The 12,559-nt window shown below is 39.0% G+C and overlaps 1 protein-coding gene across 1 annotated transcript in view; it reads left to right on the top strand.

The window, feature by feature from the left end:
• The first annotated feature begins 32 nt into the window (after nucleotides 1-32).
• RPAP3 (RNA polymerase II associated protein 3) overlaps nucleotides 33-12,559 on the top strand; it is a 39,931-nt gene continuing 27,404 nt past the window's right edge. The window contains exons 1-5 of the mRNA XM_049625341.1: nucleotides 33-128; nucleotides 3,000-3,183; nucleotides 4,195-4,335; nucleotides 7,859-7,981; nucleotides 8,812-8,939. Of these exons, the coding sequence (XP_049481298.1) occupies nucleotides 3,031-3,183; nucleotides 4,195-4,335; nucleotides 7,859-7,981; nucleotides 8,812-8,939 (545 nt within the window). The 5' untranslated portion in view covers nucleotides 33-128; nucleotides 3,000-3,030. The remainder of the gene's footprint in view (nucleotides 129-2,999; nucleotides 3,184-4,194; nucleotides 4,336-7,858; nucleotides 7,982-8,811; nucleotides 8,940-12,559) is intronic.

The following is a 12,559-nucleotide window of genomic DNA, read 5'->3' as shown; positions in this document are numbered from 1 at the left end:
CCGCCCGGACGCCAGGGGGCGGGGCGACGGCACGCGAGGTCTTGTGGGAAAGCTCAGGAAGGCGGGGCTCGGCGTGAGTTGCTGCGAGCCTGGGATGCCGGCCTTGTGGGCAGTAACGGCCTGGTGAGGTGAGCTGGCCTTGTCGTTATCGCCGGCTTTGGCAGCCGACGGGGCTTTTGGGGTCGCGTGGCTCGAAGGAGGCGCGCGGCCGTGGTCCCGGGTGAGGCGGAGGGCGTGAGGGCGTGAGGGTGGGCGGCGAGGGCGCGGCGGTGTCCAGGGTAGCGGCGTCCCGGGTGAGCGTTCCGGAAGGGGCTTGCTCGGCGCGCCCGGGTCTGGACGACCTGCCCTGCTGACCGTCCCTCCACCCCGGCTGCCCGGGGTACTGGGCGGGTTTGCGGTGGTCGGACCGCAGACCCACTCTCCCGAGAGAACTGCGGTGGGGCACGCCCCCTGTCGGCGTCGGTGTGCAGTGTTCGCTCGGATATTGAGTGTAAAAGCGATACGCCCCGCGCTGGAAGTTTCTGGGTGCTTGCTCCGACTGAGCCTCGTCGCAGGTACCGTTGGGAGCCATTGCGCCTGAGGGAGCAGCAGAGGTGATGAATGAAATGGAAAAGGGTTTCGACGCTTTGCAGCATCACAGTGGCTTGCTGCGGCTTTATTCCTATTTTTGAGCCCCCAGCAAAGCACTATACTGGTTTCGCTTTATTTTTTTAAATGAGATCTACATATGTGATCAAACATGGGCACTGCCTGAGAAGAATCTTAAACTTAGTTTAGGTTCTAGGGCCAGGCTAGGGGTCAGAAGACCTATCTGCATTTGCAACCGTTAGAAAACTAATTTTTCTAATTTCTCTCTCTCCCTTTCTACTCCCCCACTCCTCTTAAGCTGTGAGTCCCCTCCCACCTTTTTGGGAACTTTGTCCCATCACTCACCCTTTTTCCTAGATCTTATCTTGTTTCTCTTCGCCAGACTATACTCCTGAGCAATCTTAGATTATTACAGAATCACGATAATCCCAATATAATCTCATTTACTCAGCATCTCATTTTATTTCCACTTTTTCTTTAAATCTCAATAAAATTCTTAATAAATCTTTACATGACCAAATATAATGCACTTTCATTACTCTTAGATGATCTTTGTGTCATTTGGCACTGCTAACCTCTCTCACCTGGAACTCTTAAGAATTCTATTCGGTGAAATTACTCGCCCAAGTTTTCCTACCAACTCTCTAGTTGTTGCTGCCTAGTTTTTCCTGTGTGTGTTGGCATCTCTTCCTCTGCTTGTTCCCCAAATGATAGTGTTTTCCAGGTTCCAGTCCCTCCCCACCCAAACCTGTAGTCACAGTGATTAAGCATGTCCAAATCCATGATTGCAATTTCCACCTTTATGCTAGCGACACTCAAATTTGTATCTCTAGCCCTGTGTGACTACCTATAACTACCTACTGGTTATATCCTGATCTTCCATAAGCACCCAGTTCAGCATATCTCAAACTGAGATATTTGCCTTTCCTCTTGTCCTCCAATCCTGAAACTTTTTCCTTTTCTTTCTTTCTTTTTTTTTTTAAAGGTCTAAAGAAAAATTTTTTAAGTAATCTCTACACCCAATGTGGGGCTTGAACTCATAACCCCAAAATCAAGAGTCACATGCTCCACCAACTGAGCCAGCCAGGTGCCCCCTTTTTTTCCTTTTAAAATTGTGATCCAGACTCAAAATGGCACTACTAATTTAACCAGGCTCCCAAGCCAGAAATCTAAGACACTGGTTAAGTCCTCTGCTCTCCCACTCCTTATGTGAGTCAGTCATCATGTATCTTTTATTTTCCCACTATAATACTTTTCACATAGCTTTCAGACCTCATGGCATGGCATTTCAAGATCTGTCCCATAGCCACCTCGGCCTTCTCTCTCATCATTCTCTTTCTTAGTCCTTCAGTCTGCCTGCCCACTTCCCCATGGTTAATCACTTGGCTGGCCTGTTTGAAGCTTGGCTAGTTACAGCAACTTTGGGGACTCTTTCCTTGAACCCACCATCCTACCCACCATCTGATTCATGCCTGTCCTTTGTTGTCAGTCCCACAGCATCTCTGTGTACCTCTATTTAGCACAGTTGCTCTCAACCAGGAGTTAATTATGCCTCCCAGGTGACATTTAACAATGTCTGGAGCACTTTGTCACAGTCTGGAGGGGAGGCGGAATACCGCTACCTAGTTGGAAGAGGCCAGAGATGTTGCCAACCATCTTACAATGCGTAGGACAGATCTCCTACCACAAAGAATAATCTGTCCCAAAATATTGATAGCCCTAAGGTTAAGAAACCCTGCCTAGCCTAATATTTTGTTGCTCAGCACTTGATTATTTTGCTTCCTTCTCCACTAGACGTAAGACCTTGTCTTGTTTTTACAGGGCCTGTCACATAGCAGAAGTTCAATAAATTTTGAAAAGGAGTAAAGGAGATAATTAGGATTAATTTATTTTTTTATTTTTTTAACGTTTTATTTATTTTTGAGACAGGGAGAGACAGAGCATGAACAGGGGAGGGTCAGAGAGAGGGAGACACAGAATCTGAAACAGGCTCCAGGCTCTGAGCTGTCAGCACAGAGCCCGACGCGGGGCTCGAACTCACGGACCGCGAGATCGTGACCTGAGCCGAAGTCGGCCGCTTAACCGACTGAGCCACCCAGGCGCCCTTAGGATTACTTTATAAGCTAGAGATGGGCAGACATTCTGCTACCATGGGCTACTTGCTAATTTCAGCGATTTCCTCATTGCCTTTCATTTACATTGATTGCAGCGACTCCCGGACTTGTCTGTTTTTCATTTGTTCATTCAGCAAACATTGATTCATCTAAAAAATGATACACTGATGTTTTCTTTCTTCAGCATCACTTTAGGCTCTCCTCTATCTATGTTTTTTGACCATTTATGAAGTGGTAAAAAGTAATTAGCTAAGCTTCAAAAAAATAAACCAAATATTTTTGTTTAATTCTTGTCAGAGATTGGTTGGTCAAAACTCTGCAGGCCATAATGACTTCGACAAATAAAGCAATTGAATTACAACTACAAGTGAAACAAAATGCAGAAGAATTACAAGACTTTATGAGAGATTTAGAAAACTGGGAAAAGGATATTAAGCAGAAGGATATGGAACTAAGAAGACAGAATGGTGTTCCTGAAGAGGTAAATTTCTTAATTAAATCCTACTTTAGCATCCAGCATAACTAATTTAAAGTGAAGCAGAACCATTAAAAAATTTTTTTTAATGTTTGTTTATTCTTGAGAGAGAGAGAGAGAGACAGAGCACAAGCAGAGGAGGGACAGATAGAGCGGGAGACACAGAATCCAAAGCAGGCTCCAGGCTCTGAGCTGTCAGCACAGAGCCTGACACGAGGCTTGAACCCATGAAGCATGAGATCATGACCTGAGACGAAGTCTGACGCTGAACTGACTGAGCCACCTAGGTGCCCCAAAGCACAACCTTTTAAAATGTTTTGTGAAAAGACTGAATTTGAAGTGATTTGCTGCCTGTTGGCATTCTGAAAAATTCTGCTTTTTAAAGTCTTTGTAATTATTTATATTAACTACATGAAGACATTTTAAGACTTAGCGAATAGTTCCTGAAAGGAAGGCCATGTGAAAATTCTTAAGGTAAATGAGTAACATCATATAATATTTAGTGTGTATATATATTATACAGATCATATATAATTATATATTTCATGATATATTAACATACAGTATTAGCATATAACGTAGATGGTACAACCAAACGTTTTTCTTAAGAGTGTGCATTTAAATATGGATAGCTTTTTCATACTAATGATGTGGAGGCAGTTCAGTTTGCTGTTGTACTACTGCTAATTCATTATAGTAAGGCCGAAGAGCAGGCAGGTTTGGAAGTGTGCATTTAGGATTGCAAATTAAATGTATAATGAAACTTTCTAGATACTAACTTTTCTTGTGACTAAACAATGTTCAACATTTGTCAGAGAATGAATTTAACATTTCAGGCATGAATTGTCATAAGTGAAGATGGTAAATTGATATTTTTACATACTTAAAAAATAAAAAGTACTTCCTACTTGAAGGTATAATTTAGTGAGAATTTTAAACGTTGCTAGTTACACAAAAATGTAATTAATAGAGCAGGGCTTAAAACATTGTGTGTGTTTTTTTTTCCCCTGTCCCTAGAATTTACCTCCTATTCGAAATGGGAATTTTAGGAAAAAGAAGAAAGGCAAACCTAAAGAGTCCTCTAAAAAAACCAAAGATGAAAACACAAAAAACAGGATAAAATCTTATGATTATGAAGCATGGGCAAAACTTGATGTGGTAAGTTAATCTACTCCTGTGCTTCTTAGTATTTGAATAAAATTATCTTAGAGTTAGCTAGAGTCATGGGTTAAATGAAAAATAAAGTTCTTATGCCTGTTTTTGCCATTTGGATTGTTTTATGTGGATACAAATTCATTCATAGTGCTCTTCAATTTGCTACATTATTTTTTCTCCTGCAGCCCTCTTTCAGTGTATAGTGGCTAAAACAGCCAGTGTTCTTTTCTTTTTTTCCTATTTTTTTCTTCCTTTTTTCTCTTTTTGCAAAAATAATATGTAGAGGTCCAGTGTACTCTTCTTCCAGTTTACCCCAGTGGTTATATCATCCTTAACTACAGTGCAGTATCAAAACCAGGAAATTGATATGGTACAATGTATGTATAGTTCTGTGCCATTTTATCCCATGAACACTTGGGTAACCACCATGGCATTTAGAACTCAAAAATATTGCATTGCCACAAAGATCTCTCGTGCTGTCCGTTAATACTTGCCCACATCCCTCCTCCCCACCGTCTCTAATCCCTAGACAGCCAGAATTCTAAGATAGTAATAACTCCCAGAAAAGAAGGACTCTGCTATATGTTTTTATAGACTGAAGGACCTAATACTGGCTGAAAGGGAATGCCTTAGTGTCTAGTCTTGGGGCCGTGGCTATGGGACAATAAAAGTAGGCCTCTCTTGATCCCCAGAGAATGGGCTTCACCCTTCTAGATGAGGGTAAATCTGTTTGCCTCCCATCTCCCACACGTAACACATGGTATAACTGGAAAATTACCACCAGTACTCTGCCTCCGAACCCTCTATGTAGTGCTTCAAGCAGCCATCATTAGGTCAGCCTGTGAAAGGCAATCTGTTGGTCAGCCTTATTCTAGACTCTCACCCACCTTAAGGGTTGATTTGGTTTGATTGATCTGAAATATATATTCCTTTTTAGTCTTTCTGAAAGTGTTAATGTAATAGTCAATTTATACAAAAGAGTAAGCGAAGATATATGGTCTAAAGCATAATAATAAAATGAATATGTGAGCCCACCATGTAACTTACAGAGAATTTTTCAGTCCTGTTGAAGCTACCAGTGTGCTCCTTTCCTACCCCATCTTCTTTTCTCCCCCTCTACTTCCATAGATAACCACTCTTGTGATTTTTGTGTTTGTTATTTTATTTGCACTTTACTGTTTAACATTTTTATTTGAGGTTATACATACAGTAAAGTGCAAAAATCTGAATTTTTGCTCCTATGTATACTTGAGAAACCACCATCCACATCAAGATATAAGACATTTCCAGCATCTCAGAAACCTCCCTTTTCAGTTGATTGCCCCCCAAAGGTAGCTGCTGTTGTGATCTCTAATATTTTAGATGAGTTTTGCCAGTTAATGGAATTTCATATAAATGTATCATATAGTATACACTCTTTTTTTTTAGCTTCGGTTACTAGCATTATCTGACATTGATCCGTATTGTCAATAGCAGTAATTTGTTTTTTTCATTGCTGATCAGAATTCCATTGTGAGAGTATATCACAATTTGTGTATCCACTCTTCTGTTGACATACATTTGGGTTGCTATTATAAACAAACCTGTTATGAACATTCTTGTATGTGTCTTTTGATGGATATAAGCACCCGGGGGGAATTTGCCAGGTCATACTTTATATACACATTTAGTTTTAGAAGATACTGCTTAGTGGTTTTCCAAATTAGTTGTATTTTTCTTAATGAAACCAAGGCTAATTGACTCAAGATGGAGCTGGCACTATTAATTAAATAGTTTGCTATCTGTTTCAGTATTGTCCTGATGTAAGAGAAGTATGGTTTTAGGTCTTGAATTTATTACTGTGGGAAATGATACTTTCTGAACATGACTTTTACTCTGCTGAGTATTATATAGTCCACTTTGCATTTTTCGTGACCTTACCCCTCATTATGTAGCCTTTTCCTTTTCATAAGGTGGTATCTTACAGTGCTTTTTCTTGAAAGGCATCATCTCAGATCATTACCTAGAGAGGTGCTTTCTACACAAACGTTTGTTCATTCAGCAGATACTGATTGAACTGCTTTGTGTGGTCAATGCTGTCATGATGTACTGCATTGCTTGATGTCATTTTAGTGTATCTATGCAAGATAATAGGTGTTTACTTACCATCCGCTCTAGTTCAGATCTGAGCATCCTGCTTTAGTGTCCTGCTGCTGGTGGTATTATACACATATAAACATAGCAGGAATGGATAATCTTGTCTCGTTAATGTTGGTAGGGTGGTGGTATTTCTGGAATCTTCATGCTAACACACAGCTAAGCTTCAGTCTATCTCTTAATGTTCATTCAGTGTAACTAAGCATAGATTTTATTTTTTAATTAGTCAATACTTTTTTTTTTTTTTTTTTTTTTTTTTACATAAAATAGTATGCTGTTTGTTAAATGCAAAAACGATTTTGTTTACATAATTGAAGTTTTTGTTTAAATGAGCTTTAGTGGGGGTTCTTGGGTGGCTAAGTTGGTTAAGCATCTGACTTCGGCTCAGGCATGATCTCACCATTCATGAGTTGGAGCCCTGCGTCGGGCTCTGCGCTGACAGCTCAGAGGCTGGAGCCTGCTTTGGATTCTCCCTCTCTCTCTCTCTCTGCCCTCCCCCACTCACACTCTGCCTCTCTCTCCCCAAAATAAATAAAAACATTAAAAAATATTTAAATGAGCTTTAGTGAACTCTTTAATGCTTACTAGTTTAAAATCTCTTTGTAAAACCCATTCTTTTATCATATATATTTAAAATATATTGATGGGGTTCATGAGATGATTTATTACCATGAAAGGAAAGTGTGATCCCAAAGAGATTGGGAATTGCGGGACTAGCATAATACATATTTTCTTTGATAGTCTGCTATATTTTTGGAATTCGCTGAGAAACAATACAACAGCCGCGGACAGAGGAGTCAGATTTGCCTGGGTTCAAATCCTGACTTGACCACTTATTAGCTGAGTGATGTTGAGTTAACAAACTTCTGTGTTTCGGTTCCTTGCAGTGAAAAATGGGTAACTACACTTACCTCATAGGTTTTTTGAAGATTAGGAGTTATTGTGTTCTACAAGCAGTTTTTAATGTTTTAAGATTAAGGAAGGAAAAAGCGTTTTAGTAAAAAACACTCTCTTGGCTATTGGTTGTTTATTATATTAATTTGGGGTTATTTGCAAACTTTGGTTATGTCAAGCTAATACCTCACTACTAATAGTTTGTGACTTAGGGGTGTTTTGTGGACCCTATTGACTTAGCTTACTTTATGTGTTCAAAGGTAGATTCTTTAAGTGGTTTGGATCTTGGTTTTCTAAGGGTACATTTTTCTCTGGATATAATCCTAACCATGAGGGGTTATATGGGTTGAAAGCAACCTTAGACCTTTACGTCTTTAGGTGATAACAACCTAAGTTCTATTGAGTGTCCTTTTTTTTTTTTTTTTCTTTTTTATGTCTTCTTTATTTTAATGGTCATGTAGTTATGAACACTAAGTTTTCCTACTTACAATTTCAGGACAGCATCCTTGATGAGCTTGATAAAGAAGAGAGTACCCATGATTCTGTGTCTCAAGAATCAGAGTCAGAAGAAGATGGGATTCATGTAGATTCACAAAAGGCTCTTACTCTAAAAGAAAAGGTATTCTTTAGGTTAGCATTAGTTTCCTTCATGTAAGCAGGATATGTAGAAAATCACATGGCTCCCATTATTTCTTCAACATAGTTTGGGGGGTATTCAAATTTTAAGTTTTTATTGGCTGTACCCATATCAAGAGAGAGTAGAGCTTGTTGATTAGGAACGTATGCTCTGAAACCAGATTACATGGGTTCAGATCCTGTGACAAGTTCTTTAAATTGCTTGTACCTCAGTTTTCTTAACTGTAAATATCAGATTAATATTATTAGTAAATTTCAATGGGTTATTATGAATATTAAGGGAATTACTATATGTAAAGTGCATGGACTGTACAGAGAGTCGTTTTAAGATTTTTTGTAGTAGACAAAAGTAACTTAAAATCAGCATGACATGGGTATTAAATTCCACTCCTCCATATCACAGGCCATCTTTGGTTACTTTTTGGAATGTTAAACATCCCTCTTTGGAAAAGCCTTGTTATAAAACTAGGCTTTTCAAAAAGCCTTTTGCTTTTCAAAAAGATGGAACTCTTTTCAGATTAAACTTCATCTTGATGCCTTTCTTTTGTTACATTTCTGTGGGTTATTGTCAGTAAAAGGTATATAATGCTAGGTGTGTTACTCATTTTTCTACCAGGGCTTTTGGATTGTGCCCATACAATGACTATATAGTGAATTATCAGCATTTGTTGAAAGACCGTTTTGCTTAATTCTGTTTTCTTTACTGTTAACCTTGATTACAGAGCTAATGAGTTAGAAAGCTATGCATAATATTGAAAGCAAATGTCTCTGGAATTCTGTGCCAGTATGTATCTGACTTATATGCTTTTTCAGGGCAATAAATACTTCAAACAAGGAAAATATGATGAAGCAATTGAATGCTACACCAAAGGCATGGATGCTGATCCGTATAATCCTGTGTTGCCAACAAACAGAGCGTCAGCGTACTTTAGGTTGAAAAAGTAAGGGATTTCCATAATGTGTGTGAATATTTTATGTGTGTATCAACACTGATTGAAGAAAAGAATCTTTCATACACCCAGGCAATGACATAATATTCAGAAATAAAAAGGCATGAGTTACTAAGCCTTGAAAAGTCGTAGAGAAACTCCAGACACATATTTCTTCTTTTTTTTTTAATAGTGTTACTGACTTTTTATTCTCATTACTAAGCATAGTAAAACAAACCTACAATCATTTGCTTTCATTATAATTTCTTGAACAAAAGAGCATTTGGCAGTATTAAGGACATAATCTTAGAGCAGTCTTTTAAATGAAATCAATTTGGCTTTATAAAAATTTCCCACATGGCCTTTCTTTTCCAGATTTTCAACATAAAGTGGTAAAAACTTGTCCCAAATTTTGGCATTTGCATGCAGAGTAGCATTTGGGAACCATACATCATAAAAAGATAACTGTCATCTTCCCTTGAAAATGGGGGTGGGGTCTTCATTTTTTTTTTTCTTCCAAGTTTTCATTGAAATTCCAGTTAACATACAGTGTAATGTTAGTTTCAGGTATAGAATGTAGTGATTCGTCACTTAATACAACACCTGATGCTCATTACAAGTGCACTCCTTAATATCCATCATCTGCTTAACCTATCCCCCCACCCCAGCGTAACCCACCTCCCGTCCAGCAACCCTCAGTTTGTTCACGAAAGTTAAGAGTCTGTTTCTTGCTTTGTCTCTCTCCCTCCCACCCCAGTTCATTTGATTTGTTTTCTAAATTCCACATATGAGTGAAATTATATGGTATTTGTCTTTCTCTGACTGACTTACTTCATTTAGCATAATACTCTCTGGCTGCCTCTGTGTTGACACAAATGGCAAGCTTTCATTCTTTTTGATGGCTAAGTAATATTCTGTTGTGTATAGATACCGTATCTTCTTTATCCATTTATCAGTTGATGGACATTTGGGCTCTTTCCATAATTTGGCTATTGATAATGTTGATATAAACATCAGGGTGCATGTATTTAGTATTTTTTAATGCTTTGGGTAAATTTCTAGTAGTGTAATTGCTGGAATTTAGGGTAGTCCTCTTTTTAACTTTTTGAAGACCTTCCATACTGTTTTCCACAGTGGCTGTACCAGTGTGCCTTCCCATCAACAGGGTAAAAGGGTTCCCTGTTCTCCACATCCTTACCAACATCTGTTGTTTCCTGCGTTGTTAATTGTAGCCATTCTGACAGGTGCGAGGTGATACCTCATTGCAGTTTTGATTTGTATTTACCTGATGATGAGTGATGTTGAGCATCTTTTCATGCATCTGTTAGCCGTCTGTACGTCTTTGGAGAAATCACTATGCATGTCTTGTGCCCACTTCTTCGCTGGATTATTTGTTGTTTTGGGTGTTTTTGATCAGTTCTGTATAGATTTTGGTAACTAAACCTTTATCAGATATGCCATTTACAGATATCTTCTCCCATTCTGAAGATTGCCTTTTAGTTTTATTGATTATTTCCTTTGCTGTGAAGAAGCTATTTTTTTAAATGTTTATATATTTATTTTGAGAGAGAGCACAAGTGGAGGAGGGGCAGAGAGAGAAGGAGAGAGAGAATCCCAAGCAGACTCTGCCCTATCAGTGCAGAGCTCATCACAGGGCTCAATCCCATGACCACCAGATCACGACCTGAGCCAAAATCAATAGCCAGATGCTTAACTAACTGAGCTACCTAGGGGCCCCCAGAAACTTTTTATCTTGATGAAGTCCCAGTAGTTCATTTTTGCTTTTGCTTCTCTTGCCTCAGGAGACATGCGTAGTAAGAAGTTGCTATGGTTTAGGTCAGAGAGGTTGCTACCTGTGTTCTCTTCTAGAATTTTAATGGTTTCCTGTCTCACATTTAGGTCTTTCATCCATTTTGAATTTGTTTATTTTTGTGTATAGTGTAAGAAAGTAGTCCAGTTTCATTCCGCATGTTGCTATCCAGTTTTCCCAACACCATTTATTAAAGAGGCTTAAAAAAAAATTTTTTTTTTTTAATGTTTATTTATTTTTGAGACATGGGAGAGAGACAGAGGATGAGCTTGGGAGGATGAGCATGGGAGAGAGAGGGGACACAGAATCCAAAGCAGACTCCAGGCTCTGAGCTGTCAGCATGGAGCACAGTTGGGGCTCGAACCCACGATACATGAGATCATGACTTGAGCCGAAGTCAGATGCTTAACCAACTGAGCCACCCAGGTGCCCAGAAGAGGCTGTCTTTTTTCCATTGGATATTCTTTCCTACTGTTACTGTATTATTATAAATGAGTTTCTTTAGGTTTGATATTAATTGTTTTACATATCTGGTGCTCTCATATGGGGGCATAAATATTTATAATTGTTAAGATCATCTTGTTGGATAGTCCCCTTATTATGATATGGTGCCCTTCTTCCTCTCTTGTCTTTGGTTTAAAATCTAGTTTGTCTGGGGCGCCTGTGTGGCTCAGTCAGTTAAGTGTTCCAATTCTTGATTTGGGCTCAGGTTATGATCTCATGGTTTGTGAGTTCTGGCTACACAAAGCCTGCTTGGGATCCTGGGAATCCTCTCTGTCTCTGTCCCTTGCCCGGTTGCACACACGCGTGCACTTTCTCTTTCGAATAAATAAACTTAAAAAAAATAAGCAAAATCTAGTTTGTCTGATATTGCTACTCTGGCTTTCTTTTGGCTTCCATTTGCATGATAGATGGTTTTCCATCCCCTCATTTCCAGTCTGCAGCTGAGTCTCTTATAGATAGCATATACATGGGTCTTATTTTTTTTATCCATTCTGACACGTCTTTTGATTGGAGCATTTGGTCCATTTACATTTAGAGTAATTCTTGATGGATATGAGTTTAGTGTTATTTTATTGTTGTTTCTGGAGATTTTCTCTATCCGTTTCTAGTCTTTGTTGTTTTTGGTCTTTTCCCACTCAAAGAGTCCCCCTTAATATTTCTTGCGGGGCTGGTTTAGTGGTCACGAACTCCTTTAGTTTTTGTTTGTCTGGGAAACTCTTTATCTCTCCTATTCTGAATGACAGCCTTGCTGGATAGAGTATTCTTGGCTGCATATTTTTCCTATTTAGCGTGTTGAATGTATCATGCTACTCCCTTCTGGCTTGCCAAGTTTTTGTGGAGAGATCTGCAGCTTGGCCTTATGGGTCTTCCTTTGTAAGTTAGGGACTTCTTTTGTCTTGCTGCTTTTAGGATTTTTTTTTTTTTATCACAGTATTTTGCAAGTTTAATTAGAATATGTCTGATGTTGGTCTGCTTCTGTTGATTTTGATTGGAGTTCTCTGTGCCTCCTGGATTTGGATGTTTATTTCCTTTCCCAGATTAGGGAAGTTTTCAATTATTATTTCCTCAAATAAACCTGCACCCTTTTCTGTCTTTCTTTCTGGGACTCCTATGATACAAATATTACTACATTTGATGGAATCACTGAGTTCCCTAGTATTCTCGTGATCCATAATTCTTCTCTTTTGTTCAGCTTTATTATTTTCCATTATTCTATCTTCTGTATCACTTATTTGTTCCTCTGCTTCTTCCATCGTTGTGGTCATTACATGCAGTCTGTTTCAAATCTCGGTTATTGCATTTCTCATTTCTGACTGTT

Source organism: Panthera uncia, chromosome B4 (genome assembly GCF_023721935.1).
Source record: "Panthera uncia isolate 11264 chromosome B4, Puncia_PCG_1.0, whole genome shotgun sequence".
NCBI classification, from domain to species: domain Eukaryota; kingdom Metazoa; phylum Chordata; class Mammalia; order Carnivora; family Felidae; genus Panthera; species Panthera uncia.
Note: the sequence above shows the minus strand (reverse complement) of the source record. Positions and strands in the feature narration are given on the sequence as shown.